Source organism: Hippopotamus amphibius, chromosome 14 (genome assembly GCF_030028045.1).
Source record: "Hippopotamus amphibius kiboko isolate mHipAmp2 chromosome 14, mHipAmp2.hap2, whole genome shotgun sequence".
Taxonomy (NCBI): domain Eukaryota; kingdom Metazoa; phylum Chordata; class Mammalia; order Artiodactyla; family Hippopotamidae; genus Hippopotamus; species Hippopotamus amphibius.
In genome coordinates this window covers 17,254,986-17,273,712 of record NC_080199.1, presented here as the reverse complement: position 1 = coordinate 17,273,712, position 18,727 = coordinate 17,254,986, and the positions used below count along the sequence as shown (strand labels likewise).

Below are 18,727 nucleotides of genomic sequence, written 5' to 3'. Positions count from 1 at the left end.
TCAGGGTTGCTCTTTATCATCACCAGTATTGGGGTGATGCCACACTGTTTGTGGTCCCACCTCCTCAAAGCTGTTCATATAAATGATGCTGAAAACAATCCCCTTAGGAGGATACAGGAGGGGGATCCTTTCAGTACGCATTTAGTCTATTACTCCATTCAACTTCCTAGTTTTAGAATAATGGGGAACACATTTTATAGTTAACCAGTCTATTCTACAGGTAATCACAGAGTATAAAGTAATCCAGTTCTTATTTGATTAATGCACAGACATATTTCATCATTATTAGAACAGAAAATCATGAATAGAATTGTTATACATTTGTTAAAAAGGTATGACACTAGCCAAAAAATAAAGAAGGAAGATGTTTGTATCAGAAACCTCAGTCATGGGTAGTAATTGCAAATTATTACCAACTTTCTAGAAGTCAAGCCAAGAAGAAGCATATTAAGTCCCATTGTTCTCTGTATCTACTAAGTGGAAAAAAATCTAAGTTCATCAAGACAAAGGAGTTTTCTGTTGTGGCCTTTGCACATTTTGTTTTTAATAAACTTTTTTTTTTAAATTATTGTTTTTGGGGGGTACACCAGGTTCAATCATCTGTTTTTATAAACATATCCCCGTATTCCCTCCCTTCCTTGACTCCCCCGCCTCGAGTCCCCCCCCGCCCCAGTCCTCTAAGGCATCTTCCATCCTCGAGTTGGACTCCCTTTGTTATACAACAACTTCCCACTGACTATTTTACAGTTGGTAGTATATATATGTCTGTGCTACTCTCTCGCTTCGCCTCAGTTTCCCCTTCACCCCCCGCCCCCTCCCATACCTCGAGTTCTCCAGTCCATTCTCTGTATCTGCATCCTTGTTCTTGTCACTGAGTTCATCAGTACCATTTTTAGATTCCATATATGTGAGTTAGCATACAATATTTGTCCTTCTCTTTCTGACTTACTTCACTCTGTATGACAGATTGTAGTTCTATCCACCTCATTACATAGAGCTCCATCTCATCCCTTTTTATAGCTGAGTAATATTCCATTGTATATATATGCCACATCTTCTTTATCCATTCATTTGTTGATGGGCATTTAGGTTGCTTCCATGTCCTGGCTATTGTAAATAGTGCTGCAATAAACATTATGGTACAAGTTTCTTTTGGGATTATGGTTTTCTTTGGGTATATGCCCAGGAGTGGGATTACTGGATCATATGGTAGTTCTACTTGTAGTTTTTTAAGGAACCTCCAAATTGTTTTCCATAGTGGCTGTACCAACTTACATTCCCACCAACAGTGCAGGAGAGTTCCCTTTTCTCCACACCCTCTCCAACATTTGTGGTTTCCAGATTTTGTGATGATGGCCATTCTGACTGAGGTGAGGTGATGCCTCATTGTGGCTTTGACTTGCATTTCTCTGATGATGAGTGATGTTGAACATCTTTTCATGTGTTTGTTGGCCATCTGTATGTCTTCTTTGGAGAAATGTCTATTTAGGTCTTCCGCCCATTTGTGGATTGGGTTATTTGCTTTTTTGGTATTAAGCTGCATGAGCTGCTTGTATATTTTGGAGGTTAATCCTTTGTCCGTTGTTTCATAGGCAACTATTTTTTCCCATTCTGAGGGTTGCCTTTTAGTCTTGTTTATGGTTTCTTTCACTGTGCAAAAGCTTTTAAGTTTCATGAGGTCCCATTCGTTTATTCTTGATTTTATTTCCATGATTCTAGGAGGTGTGTCCAAAAGGATCTTGCTTTGATGGATGTCATAGAGTGTTCTGCCTATGTTTTCCTCTAGGAGTTTGATAGTGTCTGGTCTTACATGTAGGTCTTTAATCCATTTGGAGTTTATTTTTGTGTATGGTATTAGGAAGTGTTCTAATTTCATTCTTTTCCATGTTGCTGTCCAATTTTCCCAGCACCACTTATTGAAGAGGCTGTCTTTTTTCCATTGTATCTTCGTGCCTCCTTTGTCAAAGATAAGGTGCCCATATGTGTTTGGGCTTACTTCTGAGTTCTCTATTCTATTCCATTGATCTTCCTTTCTGTTTTTGTGCCAGTACCATACTGTCTTGATCACTATGGCCTTGTAGTATAGTTTGAAGTCAGGAAGCCTGATTCCACCAACTCCATTTTTCCTTCTCAAGATTGCTTTGGCTATTCGGGGTCTTTTTGCATTTCCATACAAATCGTAAGATTTCTTGCTCTAGTTCTGTGAAAAATGCTATTGGTAATTTGATAGGGATTGCATTGAATCTGTAAATTGCTTTGGGTAGTACAGTCATTTTCATGATGTTGATTCTTCCAATCCAGGAACATGGTATGTCCCTCCATCTGTTTGTGTCGTCTTTGATTTCTTTCATCAATGTCTTAAAGTTTTCTGCATACAGATCTTTTGCCTCCTTAGGCAGGTTTATTCCTAGGTATTTTATTGTTTGTGTTGCAATGGTGAATGGGAGAGTTTCCTTAATTTCTCTTTCTGCTCTTCCATTGTTAGTGTATAGGAATGCAAGAGATTTCTGTGCATTAATTTTGTATCCTGCTACTTTACTAAACTCATCAATGAGTGCTAGCAGTTTTCTGGTAGAGTCTTTAGGGTTTTCTATATATACTATCATGTCATCTGCAAAGAGTGACAGTTTTACTTCTTCTTTTCCAATTTGGATTCCTTTGATTTCTTTTTCTTCTCTGATTGCTGTGGCTAACACTTCCAAAACTATGTTGAATAATAGTGGTGAGAGTGGACACCCTTGTCTTGTTCCTGTTCTTAGAGGGAATTCTTCCAGTTTTTCCCCATTGAGAACAATGTTGATTTTTGGTTTTTCATATATGGCTTTTATTATGTTGAGGTAATTTCCTTCTATGCCTATTTTCTGGAGAGCTTTTATCATAAATGGATGTTGAACTTTGTCAAAAGCTTTTTCTGCATCTATTGAAATGATCATATGGTTTTTATCCTTCAATTTGTTGATATGATGTATCACGTTGATTGATTTGCGTATGTTGAAGAATCCTTGCATCCCAGTGATAAACCCCACTTGATCATGGTGTATGATTTTTTTAATGTGCTGTTGGAGTCTGTTAGCTAGTATTCTGTTGAGGATTTTTGCATCTATATTCATCAGTGATATTGGTCTGTAGTTTTCTTTTTTTGTGACATCTTTGCCTGGTTTTGGTATCAGGGTGATGGTAGCCTCATAGAATGAGTTTGGGAGTGCTCCGCCTTCTGCAATATTTTGGAAGAGTTTGAGAAGGATAAGTGTTAACTCTTCTCGAAATGTTTGATAGAATTCGCCTGTGAACCCATCTGGTCCTGGGCTTTTGTGTGTTGGGAGATTTTTAATCACTGCCTCAATTTCCGTACTTGTGATTGGTCTGTTCATGGTTTCTATTTCTTCCTGGTTCAGTCTTGGAAGATTGTATTTTTCTAAGAATGTATCCATTTCTTCCAGGTTATCCAATTGATTGGCATATAGTTGCTTGTAGTAGTCTCTCATGATGTTTTGTATTTCTGAGGTGTCCATTGTTACTTCTCCTTTTTCATTTCTAATTCTGTTGATTTGCATCTTCTCCCTTTTTTTCTTGATGAGTCTGGCTAATGGTTTATCAATTTTGTTAATCTTCTCAAAGAACCCGCTTTTAGTTTTATTTATTTTTCTTATGGTTTCTTTCCTTTCTTTTTCATTTATTTCTGCTCTGATCTTTATGATTTCTTTCCTTCTGCTCACTTTGGGGTTTCTTTGTTCTTCTTTCCCTAGTTGTTTTAGGTGTAAGGTTAGGTTGTTTATTCGGTAATTTTCTTGTTTCTTAAGGTAGGACTGTATTGCTATAAACTTCCCTCTTAGAACTGCTTTTGCTGCGTCCCATAGGTTTTGGGTTGTTGTGTTTTCATTGTCATTTGTTTCTAGATATTTTTTGATTTCCTCTTTGATTTCTTTAGTGATTCCTTGGTTGTTTAGGAGTGAATTGTTTAGCCTCCATGTGTTTGTATTTTTTGCAGTTTTTTTTCCTGTAACTGATATCTAGTCTCATGGCATTGTGGTCTGAGAAGATGCTTGATATGATTTCAATTTTCTTGAATTTGCTGAGGTTTGATTTGTGACCCAAGATGTGATCTATCCTGGAAAATGTTCCGTGTGCACTTGAGAAGAAAGTGTAGTCTGTCGTTTTTGGATGGAATGTCCTATAAATATCAATGAAGTCGAGATGGTCTAATGTGTCATTTAAAGCTTGTGTGTCTTTATTGATTTTCTGTTTGGATGATCTGTCCATTGATGTAAGTGGGGTGTTCAAGTCTCCCACTATTATTGTGTTACTGTCGATGTCCCCTTTTATCGCTGTTAGCATTTGCCTTATGTATTGAGGTGCTCCTATATTGGGGGCATAGATATTTACCATTGTGATATGTTCTTCTTGAATGGATCCCTTGATCTTTATGTAGTGTCCTTCCTTGTCTCTTGTAATAGTCTTTACTTTCAAGTCTAATTTGTCTGATATGAGTATTGCTACTCCAGCTTTCTTTTGACTTCCATTTGCATGGAATATTTTTTTCCATCCCTTTCCTTTCAGTCTATATGTATCCCTTGGTCTGAAGTGGGTTTCTTGTAGGCAGCATATAGAAGGGTCTTGTTTTTGTATCCATTCAGCCAGTCTGTGTCTTTTGGTTGGAGCATTTAATCCATTTACATTTAAAGTGATTATTGACATGTGTGTTCCAGTTACCATTTTCTTAATTGTTTTGGGTTTGTATTTGTAGGTGTTTTCCTTTTCTTGTGTTTCCTACTTAGAGAAGTTCCTTTAGCACTTGTTGTAAGGCTGGTTTGGTGGTGCTGAATTCTCTTAACTTTTGCTTGTCTGGAAAGCTTTTGATTTCTCCCTCAAATCTGAATGAGATTCTTGCTGGGTAGAGGATTCTTGGCTGTAGGTTTCTCTCTTTCAGGACTTTCAGTATATCCTGCCATTCCCTTCTGGCCTGCAGAGTTTCTGTAGAAAGGTCAGCTATTATCCTTATGGGTTTTCTCTTATATGTTGTTTGTTGCTTTTCTCTTGCTGCTTTTAATATTTTTGTGTTTAATTGTCGTTAGTTTGATTAATATGTGTCTTGGTGTATTTCTCCTTGGGTTTATTCTGTATGGGACTCTGTGCTTCTTGGACTTGGTTAATTATTTCCTTTCCCATGTTGGGGAAGTTTTCCACTATAACCTCTTCAAATATTTTCTCAGACCCTTTCTTCTTTTCTTCTTCTGGGATGCCTATAATTCGAATGTTGGTACGCTTAATGTTATCACTGAGGTCTCTGAGACTGTCTTCTATTCTTTTTATTCTTTTTTCTTTTTCCTGCTCTGTGGCGTTTATTTCCCCCATTCTATCTTCCAACTCACTTATTCATTCTTCTGCCTCAGTCATTTTGCTGGTTATAGCATCTAGAGTATTTTTAATTTCAGTTATTTTGTTATCCATTGCTGTTTGTTTTTCTGAGTTCTTATGAACTGTTGTACTTTCTCTATTTTGTTATCGAGATTTTGTATCATTTTTACTATCATTACTCTGAATTCTTTTTCAGGCATTTTTCCTATTTCCTCCTCATTTATTTGGTCTTGTGGGTTTTTTTCCTGCTCCTTTGCCTGCATGGTGTTTCTTTGTTTCCTCATGGTTGTCCAAACTTTTGGGGTTGCTTGTCCTGGCGATAGAGGTGTTTATAGAAGACTGTCCAAGCCTCAGACTAATGTCCAAGTATTGGATTAAATGAATATTAAGTCTAGGAAACACATACATGTATAAGACACACAATTACTGAATCCGTTAGGACATAAGGCTCTAGAAAGACCTGACAGAACCCCAGTGTGCTATCAGATATTCAAAGAGAATCCCAACAGAAATTGACAACTGAAACAGAACAAATCAGAGACAAAAGCAAACAAACAAACAGATAACACCTTACACATACAAACATTAATCTAGGGAGATTTTGTAAGCTAGGATCAAATATAGAAAAGAGCCAGAGTACCACCAGAGAGAATGGAGATTCTCAGAATGTAATTAGACAACTGTACTAAGAACTAAGATAAAGACAAAAGCCTAATATTAAATACCAAGGCAGTGCGTCATCTGGAGAATAGAGCAAGGAGTCTGAGCAGACCAATAGTGTTGCTTATAAGTATGTTAAGATAAAATAAACTTAAAATGGCTGGAAGAAAGGGGAACAGAAGAGTGTAATGTGGTTGGAAATATGCAAATAAAAAGAAAGGAATAGAAATGTATAAAAGATAGGGATGAAAGGAAAGTATGAGAGATATATTGTCCGTACTACCAAAAACTTAGCTAGATATAGAAGTATATAAAAAGGCAAAAAAAATAAAAAATAAAAAATATCCTTAAAAAATTATGTTATAAAACTTGTAGATCCCTTAGGGCTAAGATCGTATTTAATAAAGAAAAAGAGAAAAAAAAAAAAAAAGAAAAAGAGAGAAAAAGAAAAAAAAAATCCAGAACTGATCCCAGAATGGACGAGTTCAATAGGTATTGATACTACTATTTCTGTTTCCTTAGCATCTCAGCTGTAAGTGCCTTCTCCTTGCCTTGGGTTTTTTTGCATTATTCTGTGACCAGCAGAGGTTCCTTTATTGTTCGTCTGTAAGCATCGGTGTGTGGGGAGGGAGAGGGTACAACAGTGGCTCCTTCTCCTGGGAGTGAGTGAGCAGTGGTGCACTGTTGTTTCAGTCAGGCTTGGAGGTGCCTGTTGCAGAGGGCGCTGGTGGCTCAGGCGTAAACATAAAGTCTTAGAGTTGGGCCTCTCTCGGGGTTTTTTTCTTTTTGATGCTGTTGTTTTTTTTTCTCTCGGTAGCCTCCCTGCTGCTGGCGTTGCAAGGGGTTTTAATCTAGTCCCGCCCGAGTGCCTGAGGGTGCTTGTTATCCCTGAGCGCCTTAGGTGGCCCGCAGGGCGTCTCTCCACTGCCTGTTGCAGAGGCGCGGAAAGAGAGGGAGAGGCTAAGCGCGCGGCTCCTCCCCCCCACCCGTGAGCCTGCAGCCTCCACCCGCCATCATGGCCGGGCAGCTCTCAGGGACGGGCACTCCTCTCCGCGGACCTCCTCCCTCCTGTCCTCTCGGTCAGTCACCCTACCGGCAACAATGTTTCTCACCCTGAACCAGCTCTCCGGTTTCCACGCTCCTGCTCCTGGACCCTCCGTTCAGCCGCGGATCGATGTCTCGGTCCGGGAACGCTGAGCTGCGCTGCGGACCCTCCGTATGTTTCTCACTCCCTCCCGTCTGCCACAGCTCTGCCGCTTCACCCTCTTTGAGCCCTCGTAGATGCCTCCCTACCGGCTATGTCGGGCTCCCCGCAGTCCTTTCTGGTGTCCGAGGCCGTCTGCTGGTGTTCAGCTGGTTCTCTGTGGGAATGACTGTGTCCTTCCGTGCATTCCCAATGCATCTGTGGAGAGGGATGCACTCCATGTCTCTCTACTTCGCCGCCATCTTTTCTCCCTTTAATAAACTCTTAAGAAGGCATTTATCCTAAGTATTTGCATAAAGGATAGTGGGCGTCATTTTCATAAAAGCTATGGAAATTTTTTTCCGTCATCAAGAAAACCAGCTAAACTGTGAGATCTGGTTTCCTGAGGTGTTTGAATGGACTGTGGAGCAGTGGAGTCCAGGTGTGTGTGACGTTCTGCTGATATGACTTGGTAGGATGGTAGCGCCTGGAAGTGAGGAGCTCCCTCCAGTCCTCTGTGTAGACAAGGCTTCAGATGTTTTATGATTTGAGGCCACTCATGAAATGGAGTCATTCAATAGTCTTGTTGCAAAGCAGGTCTCTGGTACATTCAAAGAGGGGTTGTTTCAGAAGGAACACTTCACAGAGATCTTTGCCTGGGGCGAGGGTCTCTTCCCATCCACATGGAAGTGGAGAGAAGGGCACCTCCTGAGGCTTTTTTAAAGAATTAGTATAGGATTTTCTCAATATTTGATCTTGAGACACTGAGAACTTTGGGATTTTTTGCATCCTAGGAGGCTGCAACAAGTTAGACAATAAATTCAATCTGAATAACTGCCTCCACCACACCCCCAGATAACCATATGTAGTGGCCAGCTGATTAGAACTGTTTATGTTATCTCTCTAGGTACTGGGTCTGTGCCAGAAATAAAAACACCGCTGTTTTCTCTGTGCAGTAACTGATAGTATGTCTTATGGTCACTGCTGGAGCCACCAGCAAAAAGAGGGACACCTGACTACTGTGGCCAGAAGCATGAGCCTGTTTCATCCTTGTGCTCTGAAGGGCTACTTAAGTCCTGAGGTTTATTTTCAGATCATACTGCTTATCTGCCTCTGGAACCTTAGGTTAGTTTTTGTCATCTTAATGACAGATCTACAGCTGATTTATGATGGTTTTTTTTTTTTTTTTTGCACAATTTTGCAAAAGTGAGCACAGCAATGGTCAGTCATGCAGCAGTGCATAAAACCAGGATGACTTTTCTTGCCTTTCTCTAGCCGACTCTATGCATTTGGCAGTGCCTGAATGATGAGGCCACATCCAAATTCTGTCTGAAAAGGTGCTGTGATCAACTAGCAATGTCTGCCACAGGCATTGTTAGGAGAGGGGTTAGCACATGAGCCAAGTATTCAGACCACATGTGCCACATGTATTCAGATCATAGATCCTTAAGTTTGCTATTTTAAGGGGCTCTCATGCCAGATTCCCAGGGACTTTATTCAACCTACAGTGCTTAATAAGATGTGCAATAGTGGCTAAGGCTGTTGGATGTTAGCTGAGTAAGACTTTGTGATTTTCTATGCATGAACAACAAAGTCTGGAGAAAAGTGTGTTTAGTCATAGGTGGGCATCGTTAACCCTGATTATTCTCCCTCTGAGATGGTAGAGCTGTTATTAAAAGTACAGTTTTGGAATGACAGAGTTGGGTCTGACACCCAGCTCTACCACTTCAGTGGGTTAATTTACTTAATCTTGGGCAGTAAGTGCTCTTAATCCCTCCTTCTGGTTTTCTCTCTGCAAAGGATATAATGATGCCTGCCCCCTGGGGTTCTCGAGGATTTCTTATGAAGTACTTGCTGGCCACTACCAAAGGCACCAGAACCTTGAGCATGAGGGAATGAAGAACACAGTAACAACTAGCAGGTCTCACATAGCATGAATGGTGATCTGCAGCAGGGCTGTGAGCCCGGGGTCCTTGTATGCGGTTTCCTGCCCTCCCCCTGGCAGGGAAGATCTGCAGTCCTCGTGGGGTGTGTCCCCAAGAGTCCTCAGTGTTGTGGAAAACACACCTGTCAGTCTTGTGACCTGTGGGGTTACATGTGTCTGTGACTGTTAACTGATGCCATGGCTGGTAGTCTGCTTCAGGACAGTGAGCTCAGTCCTTGTGGAAAAAGGATGCTGCATTGGGCAACGTAACACCAGAGCCTCGACATCTCCTCTCCCTCTGCACTAGTTCATTTTCTTTGCAAACTCTCCAGTTCACTCATCCTGGCATCCCGCTCAGCTTTAAGTGGGATTTGAAAGAAACAGAATGGCTTTTTATGGGTCCAGATTCCTGCTGGACCGCTGTGACTCTTGTGTATGATGTGAGGTAGGTGATGGGGCCTTTAGGTTCCCTGGTGTTCAAGGCTAAGACGACACCTGGTTTCTTAAGTCACTCCACCCTCCAATCCTGCTGGAGAGAATCACCTGCAGCTTTGATCTCCCGATGACGGAAGCAGGTGAGGGAGGCCAAGCTGAAGAGTTTCATTCCAGGACTCTCCCGGGGTGAACAGCCCCTTCTACTTCCTTCTCAGAAGGCTTGCCTGTGATGAATAGTGTTGACGTCACAACATTTGCTCTGGAAATGAGAGCCGGGTTCTAGTGTGTTTTCTAGACTTCTTGGAGCTGGGTTCTCAGCACCCTCCTGACAGGGTAATGGGCCCCGGAATCCTGCGTCATCCCTGTGAGCACCCTGCTTGCAGACTGAGTTCTGTGGGCGGGTGGGGACACCTGCTGGGGCTGCAGAAAAGGCCTGTGCAGAGCCCCCAGCCTTTCTTATTTGGAGCATGAGCTCACTCTGTGTTCATGTTGCATCTTAAAAGTGCAAAGTTACAGGAAGATAAAATAAATAAAAGTTGACGGTTACTCAATAGAAGGACGGGGGAGAACAGTGTGGATGCTGAAGTAAAACCACAAACATGCAACCGGACGGTCAGAAGCACCCATGAATCACTGAAGGCTCTTTGCATGAATTCGATACAAGGGGAAATATTAAATCATGTCCCAGTTCAGAGAAGATTTTTACTTAAAGCAGTATCACAGATGAGGGCCCCTAGTAGTTAGGGTTCCTGGTCAAATATTCTACCCACAGCCCAGGCTGTCCTCCCACAGCCCAGGCCTTCCCACCCTCTCTGAGCCCCAGTGTCTCACAGGAGGAAGCCTGCTCTTTCCTTGCTTGTAGAACCAGGAACACTAAGCGTAAGAGGAGCTTCTGTGTCTTTGCCCATTTGTACCCCAGACCTCGCCCCACACACCTGCAGTGCCCATGTACACGTTGGTACTAACTGAACTGTCACCCAGATAGGCATTTGGATGCCGGGCTGAGACAGGCCCTGAAAATAATTTGGAGTTTTCCCCCTTGATTCTTTTCCCCATCATTTTATAAAATCTCTGTAGCCTCCTATAAGTTATCTTACCTTACCCTGAACACCTAGGTTTTACTAAGAGCTCTTCTTTGGGAGATTCACAGGTAACAGATGTCAGTATTTCCTGCTGATAAAGCACAAGTTATCCCTCATCCCAGACAGAGATCACAGGCTCACAATCGTCCCATGAAAATAGCAAGTTACAGCCTTGTTCATGGTGGGAATGAAAACCACAGGGGTCCTCCCTGCCCAGCAGTCTGCAGCCCACCTGTTTCCTGAGGTGCAGGAGCCTGACCCTGGTGCTCGTATCCAGTGTGCTCTTGGCGAAGGTGGTAGGGGAATGAATGGCCAGTGATGTGATACCAGGCCTCTAACCCACATGAAGTCACTCAGAAGAGAATGGCCACTAAGGCCATGGTCAGATTCTAAAAGGGTGATATCAGTGTCACATGCCACAGTGACCTTCAAGTGCCTCAGATATCCAGCAGAACAGTTAAAACATCCATCAGGTTCCTGGAGCAGAAGTTAACACTATTCAGAGACAGCTTGGCTGCACTAGTCCTGTGGGCACAAGGGCAGTGTAGTACCCAAGTGCTCTGTGACCCGCAAAGAGACTCTTGGTGAAGGTGCAGGGAAATTCCCAGGATGCAGGGAGATGGAAGATCATTCACCTTACTTATCTCGCCCCTGTCCTTTGCCTGGCACTGTTGTGGTTTGCAGGATGTACTGACTTTATCCCAGCCCTTAAGTTACTAATCTAAGGTGGAGACAATACAGAGATAGCTCATCAAAATTCAGTGTGGTGAGGACTCTCACAGAAAATTTTAAAATGCTACTGATTTAAAAATTAGTGAACAATAATTATTCAGTCATAAAAATGAATGAAATATTGTCATTTGCAGCAATATGGATGGACCCAGAAAATATTATTCTTAGTAAAGTAAGTCATGAAAAGACATACTATATCAATTGTATGTGGAATCTAAAAAATAATACAAATGAATCTATATACAAAACAGAAACAGACTCAGAGACATAGAAAACAAACTAGTGGTTGCCAAAGGGGACAAGGAGGGAGGGAGGGACAAATTAGGAGTATGGGATTAACAGGTACACCCTACTATACATCAAAATTCCTGTATATAGCACAGGAATTTTATTCAGTATCTCATAACAACCTGTAATGGAATGTAATCAGAACAAAAAACTTCAGTACTATGCTGTATACCTGAACCTAACACAATATTGTAAATCAACTATACTTCAATATTAAAATTTTGCAAAATTAGTGAGCCATTTCCAACTGAAGGGATGTCAGGGAAGAATTTGGAGGGAGGCCATTTGAGGAGGACTTTGATGAATGGATTAGTAAAGAAGGAACTTCGTTATCTAAATCTAGCTTTGATTTGAATTTGGTCCAAGATAGCTTCAAAATGAATTTTTACTTTCTAGGTCATTAAAGTGAAGCTGGTGTGAGCAGGAGTTTCAGGGTTCACATGGAGGATCCTCTCCAGAAAGGGCGTCCCCCCGGCAGGAAGTCCCGGGTGTGCCCTTTGGTGGGACATGTGACCATAGAGCATGGGAGGCAGCTGGTTTCCTTGCGTCCAGCCTCCCTGACTTTCTCTGTTGTTTATCTGTTTCCCCAGCACAGAGTGTAGTATTTTCCCACATAGCATCTTCTCTCCGGGGACTCCAGACCATCCGGGCATACAAAGCTGAACAGAGGTTTCAGGAACTGTTCGACACATGCCAGGATTTGCATTCAGGTCTGTAAGTTTCTGAAAATTTCTAAGGATGGGGTGTGCTGCCTTCTGAGCCTGACCTCCCTGTCAGGTGGCCTTGCTGGACAGCACCTCTCTGTGCTGCCCCACATCCCCCTCTGCACACCTGCCTCCCCCACCCCTTCCTCTCAGCATCCCCTCTGTGCTCCCCTCTTCTCCTGTCACACCCCTGCTTTTCTCCTCAACTGGCTTGCATTGTGCTTCCATTATGGTGGCTTTCTGTACCTTTAAGGCACGAGTCAGCAAATTTGTTTGCAAAGAGCTAGATAGAAAATATTTTAGGCTTTGTGTGCCATACTGTCTCTGTTGCAACTACTCAACTTTGCTACTGTAGCACCAAAGCAGGCAAAAATAATACATCAGCAAATGGCTGTGGCTGTGTTTCAGTAAAACTTTATTCACAGAACCAGGTGGTAGCTGCTCTTGGCCCACAGGCTGCAGTTTGTCGAGCCTCTTTCCAGAGCATGCAGGACTACAGAAGAGACTGAGGAAAATCATTTATTGATTTGCCGCCCACGTAACATGTATTATTCTTTGTATCAATGAAGTTTTTTTCTAGGTAGAAAATTCAGAATTTCCTGTAAGTCAATAAAATCCTGGCCCAACTTTCCAATCTTTATTGTATTTTGAAGATAAAATGACGTTTTGAAAGACACATGCAGATCCTTTTAGCCGATGGTCATTTAGATAGTGACTCCTAAGAGAAGACATTGTGCAGGGCCCTGTAGTAAGTGCAGACGGTGCTGGAAACAGAGTGTGAACCGTGCTGTCTGCTGTCTGAGAGCTGGGAACAGTAGACCGTGTGAGAGAGTCTCACGTTGAGGCCCAGCGCTGTAAGAAATGTACCAATGAGACCATTTTTCCATCTTCTTCCTTGTGATTATATTTCTGTTTATAATCTGTGGGTTGAAGTTTTCAGTGGTTCCTTCCCACAGTGCCCCTGGACTGATTCCTGTGTGTCCCATACATTGTCTTGTGTCAGGAACCTAGCTTTCTGGAATCTTCAGTTTCCTTGGGTGTATAACTTTGCTTTCCTACCTTACATAAAAATCTTCTGTAGGTCAACTGAGCAAAATGCTTCCCCTCATTAGAAGCACTTAACATGGTTTTTTCTACTTATTTATTATGTTTATTACGGTTCACAAATCCAGAGGCTTGGTTCCTGCTTTTGACCACATCCCGATGGTTTGCCGCCTATCTGGATACTATCTGTGCCATCTTTGTCACCACTGTTGCCTTTGGGCCCCTGATTCTGGTAAAAAGTAAGTACAGATATGGAAAAACTGCTTGTGGAATGATTACAATTTGTAGCTTCATTTACATTCATTAAATTAAACTCTTGCCACTTTGTCTAATATCATATACCATTTGGTTCTAATGAATTGTATTAAAGTGTTAGCAGCGTGTTATTCTGCCGTGTGGCCCAAGTAGAGGAGTCATTTGTGTCTTGATGATACCTTTTATCTTTTTTCAGTAGGGTGAGATCTACACAAGTGTAGCAAGCTGACCTTCTGAACATTCTTGGTAATGTTCTGGAGTTGGAAGGAGAGAACCAAGTTTACCATCAAGCTTTTTGTCCAGCTTAGGGCTTTAGGTTTTAGCTTTGGAGCTACTCCGGTCTCTTGGTTGTAAGTGCCTGGTGTACTGGGCTGAGAAAGACTCTCTGTAGCAAAGAACAGTATCCTCACTGCTGTGTGGGTACCAGATGAGCAGGTATTGGCAGGTGTGGCATGAATTCATCGTTCCCAACTATTCCATAGTAACAGTGCTGAATCACAGTCTTTAAAATGGAACAATGATGTATTTCAGATTTAAAAGCACTGGCTCTTAGAACCCATTGTCTTGTTTTTTTCTGGTTTTTAACTGCAGTTGCATTAGATATAGAAAGTAAAATTACATAATGGTCCTTGTAACCATAATGATGAAAGTCTGAATAATGATATTATTCCTCACCAATATAGTACTGTCAAGTGTATGTCAGTCTTGTTGGGATTACTAAGCTCATCTAATAATCTTTCTGTTTCATAGTGGGTTTTTCTTTTTTCATTGTATCATGGTATCAGTCAACAGATATTAAACATGTAAGTAATACTGTGATTATAATACTAGCATGCAAATGACTTAAATATTATAAAGGAGTCTTCTTGATGAAGTGACAGAAGAAGCCAGGCTTGGGGTTACGAATGAGACTGACTTTATTCCCTTTTTCTTCCTCATTTAGCTTTGGATGCCGGGCAGATTGGCCTGGTGCTGTATCTCGCCCTCACACTCACGGGGATGATCCAGTGGTGCGTCAGGCAAAGCATCGAAGTTGAGAACATGGTGATGTTTATCTTAACATTCTCAGCCTTTTCAAGTCTCCTTGCCATTAAATGGCATAAAAGCAATTCTTATATAAAATATTCAAACTTTTACTTTTTAAGTCATAGCTAACAGTTTTTTACATCCTCCTCTATCTGCTTAAAGTTAATGTAAAATAAAATATATACTGTACATCTTTTTCTCAGTCTTATGTGAGCCATGTCAGCAGGTTTTATTTTCATCACAGGCTGTCTTCACATGTAATAAATGTCTCTGTAGGAGGGAGGTTCTGAAATTCTGGAGAGGATGTAAGCTAATTTCTTAGAGGTTTGTTTGTTTTTATGTCTTAATGGGTAATTCCTCATTCCTGGTGAAAGAATAATTCAGTATTTAATTAATAAATACCTCCTCCCTAACCCCCCCGCCCCCATTTTAGCATTTACCCTTGTATGTGTTGGACACCTGAATTTGCTGGTGTCCCTGCTTATAGGATAAGCTCCCTCTCAGAATGAACTATCAAAGGTGTTGGATTCCGGTTGTTTAGGAGGCCTTAGTCAATGTGTAAATCATGTCCTCTTTTGAATATCAGCACTGTCTCCCAAAGGAAGAAAAACAGGAAAGATGAAACCTTTCCATTTCTCTCTTCTAATAGAGTAGAAAGTGACTAATTATTAAAATGAGGTTTGATGACCATCCAGTTCTCATCTATAATAGATGGCCCTTCTGTAGCCACACATTACTGATTGGAGTCCACATGAATTCTTTTTTTTGGAAGAATTCTCTTATTTTTTATTCAGAAAAGCAGATAATAAAATCTTAGCATTCATTTCTCTAATTCTTTTAGATTTAATACAATGTTGATGGAAGTAGCTGGTAAGTGAAAGTGTTACAAGTTTGCAAATCAAAGGCCTCATCAAACTACTTCTGTTCTTTACCAATGCTGAGACAAGATATTCTTAACCACATAAAAGATATAAAGATATAACAGCAGAACGTTTCATTTATGGTGTTTGTACATCCATAAATAAGATTCTCCATTCCTGACCCATGTGATGTCGTATGTCTTTCAGATGATTTCAGTAGAAAGGGTGATTGAATATACAGACCTTGAGAAAGAAGCACCCTGGCAACACCAGACACATCCACGGAAGTTCTGGCTCCATGAAGGACGGATTTCCTTTTACAGAGTTAATTTCACATACAGCTTAAATGGGCCTCTGGTATTGATGGACCTGACAGCAGACATTAAACCAGGAGAGAAGGTTTGTTTAAGCCATTTGCGTCTTTAAAATCCAGCTAAAGATTTAGCACCGCATCTGCTGTTGGCTTCCTTGTCAGTGTGTCAGGGGGACTCTTTGTTCTTAATGGATACAGATTAGATCAGTGACATCATAGGTGAATCTTTCTTGAAACCTGACCATGGAATGGGGACACCAGCATTTCTTCCCTGTGTCGTGCGTGAGCTGTCTCATGGTGGTTGGTGGGCCCTGGGGCTGGAACTTAACCTGACCCGGATACTATATGTGATGCCTGATTATTCATGCAGAGTCTTGGAAGTCAACCCTGGCTCCCTGTCCCTAACTCTCCAATATCTCCTTCCTTTCCATCCTTTCTTCTTTGTATTTCTGAAATCTTCTCTTCCTCCCGTGACACCCTTAGGGTGCAGCCTCCTCCTCTGTCCCTTGGCCCTTTCCATAGACTTGTCCTCCTAACTAACACATATTTAGCTGTCGTCCCCCTGCCCTCCCACCTACAGACTGCTTTTTTCTGGAGCACAGATCTTATCCTTATTGGCCTGGGCAAGCGGCTGCTGGAACCATAGTGCATCCCGAAGTCCACTCCAGCAGGGACTGCTTGGCCAGCTCGTAGCCATCAGAGAGGAGCTCAGAATCAGTTGGAGGCAGGGCCCAGAGATTTGCTCAAAGTCAATGAAAGCAAACTGAGAGGAGCAGGGGGAAATCCATGTGGGAAATGGCAGAGAGGTGTGTGACCTGGTCCTACCATCGTCCATGTCTGCTGGCCATGTTCCTTTCATATTCAGCTTGGGGCACTCAGCGGGCACCAGGGCAGGGTCTTGAAGAAGAGACTAAACCAGAACAGACAAATCAGTAGGAAGCTCTTCCCTACCTACCTCTATAGCCTCAAGTCCTAAGATATACACACCCCCTGCACTCGGGTCCTGTGTAGGTTGTCCCAAAGCACTGTGTCCTCCCTGCTTTCAGTGTGCACACGCTGCCCCTCTACCTCAGAGACCCTTCCCTTCCATCATCTGGTTGGTGAAAGTCTCCTTATTTTCTGAGTCGACTCTAATGCATCTGCTTCTGTGAGATCCTTGATTCTTCCTCAGCATCTTATAAATTCTTTTCAGATAGCATTTATGGTATACCTGCATTCACAGGAGCACTGTTTACAAAGCCAAAAGTTGGAAGCAACTCATGTCCATCAGCAGATTAATGGATAAACGCATATGATAAATCCTTACAATGAAATATTATTCAGCCTTAAAAAGGAAGAAAATGCCAACCTATGGATAAACCTTGAGGACATCATGCTAAATGAAATAAGCCAAACACAAAAGGAATTAATACTCTATGATTCTGCTTATATGAAGTTCCTAGAATAGCCAAATTTATGAATACAGGAAATAGAATGATGGTTGCCAGGGACTGGGGGAGGGAAATGGGGAGTTGTTGTTTAATGGGTACAGAATTTCAGTTTTATATGGCAAAAAATTCTGGAGATTGGTTTCACAACAATGTGAATATACTTAACAGTAAACTGTCCACTGAAAAATGGTTAAGTAGTTAAATTTTATGTTATGTGAATTTTACCACAGCTAAGATGAAAGATAACAACAATGGCATGCTTTATAATTTTGGGTCTGTATCTCACAGAACCCTGAGGCTTCTGAAGATCAGGAAGCATCTTATTTTCACCTTTGTTTCCCAGAAAGTGGCATTCTGCAGGGCACAGACAGGGTGCTGAGTGACTGCTGGCTGGGAGAGTGAGTGAGTAACACACAGGAGTGAACAACCAGTAACCAAAACACACACACAAGACAACTCCTTAAACAGCCGATTACCTAGACATGTTAAATACCTAAAGAACTGCTCTTTAAAACTCTTTCTACCACAGACCCATCTAGCGGAGTGTAGCTGTAATTTAATGAATGATACCCTTATAACATGAAAGAATATTAAACTTAATGCCCAAATGATACCCAGGGAGCAGCTTCAGTTAGTCAAGTGGCAAAAGCTGGCTCCTAATTAGTTCCAGTTTCATTGTAGGTCAGGGAGAAGGTGAGGACTGCTGTGCTGAGAAAACATTCACCACAGCTCTTGATAGTCCTGTCCCTGAGAGCACTGTAGGGGATGTTTGCTTACTAGCATATAATATGTCCATCACATTTCCTGTTGTAAACGTATTTCTTTCAGTTTGATCATGTCTTAAATTTCCCCCAATGCCGTGAAATTTGAATTCTCTATGAAACTCCACAGTACAACTTAGGAACGTAACATATGTGTATTCTTCCATCTTAAAACTCCCAAAGTATAGGATTATTTGAGATTCAAAAATATTTGCAGGAACATTGAATTTGGAGACTGAATTCATAACTGCAGTAACTTGATTTTTGATCTGTGTCTTGGTCCACTCACAGCATCACCATTAACTTCATTTCTGTATTTGGAGATTATACCCAGGCAGTGTACTCATGAAGTGATTTCACTCCTTTTGTGTACATTTTGGGTTTCCTCTCTTGCACACGTGTCCCAGCCCCCATTACTCTGGGACACCCCTTTGGTGTTGGATTTGATTGAGAGAGGCTGCTGTGGGGGAGAACATGGAGTGAGCCAGCCCAGCAGAAGTGGGGCTTTATTCTGTTTCTTCTGCTGTCCTGATTCCTGGAAGTTGGAGTCAACAGGAAAATGTAATAGGTACTACGTGGGTTTCTTATTCACGGAAGAAAGAGCAAGTAAAAATAAAGAACCAAAATGAGGTAAATATCACCATAGGCTTCTGGGTTAGATTCTGAACATGGGCT

The 18,727-nt window shown here is 41.6% G+C and overlaps 1 protein-coding gene across 1 annotated transcript in view; it reads left to right on the top strand.

The window, feature by feature from the left end:
• LOC130835938 (ATP-binding cassette sub-family C member 4-like) overlaps window positions 1-18,727 on the top strand; it is a 145,440-nt gene that overhangs the window by 92,934 nt on the left and 33,779 nt on the right. Inside the window, exons 22-25 of the mRNA XM_057707836.1 lie at window positions 12,250-12,369; window positions 13,536-13,646; window positions 14,606-14,706; window positions 15,756-15,947. Of these exons, the coding sequence (XP_057563819.1) occupies window positions 12,250-12,369; window positions 13,536-13,646; window positions 14,606-14,706; window positions 15,756-15,947 (524 nt within the window). The remainder of the gene's footprint in view (window positions 1-12,249; window positions 12,370-13,535; window positions 13,647-14,605; window positions 14,707-15,755; window positions 15,948-18,727) is intronic.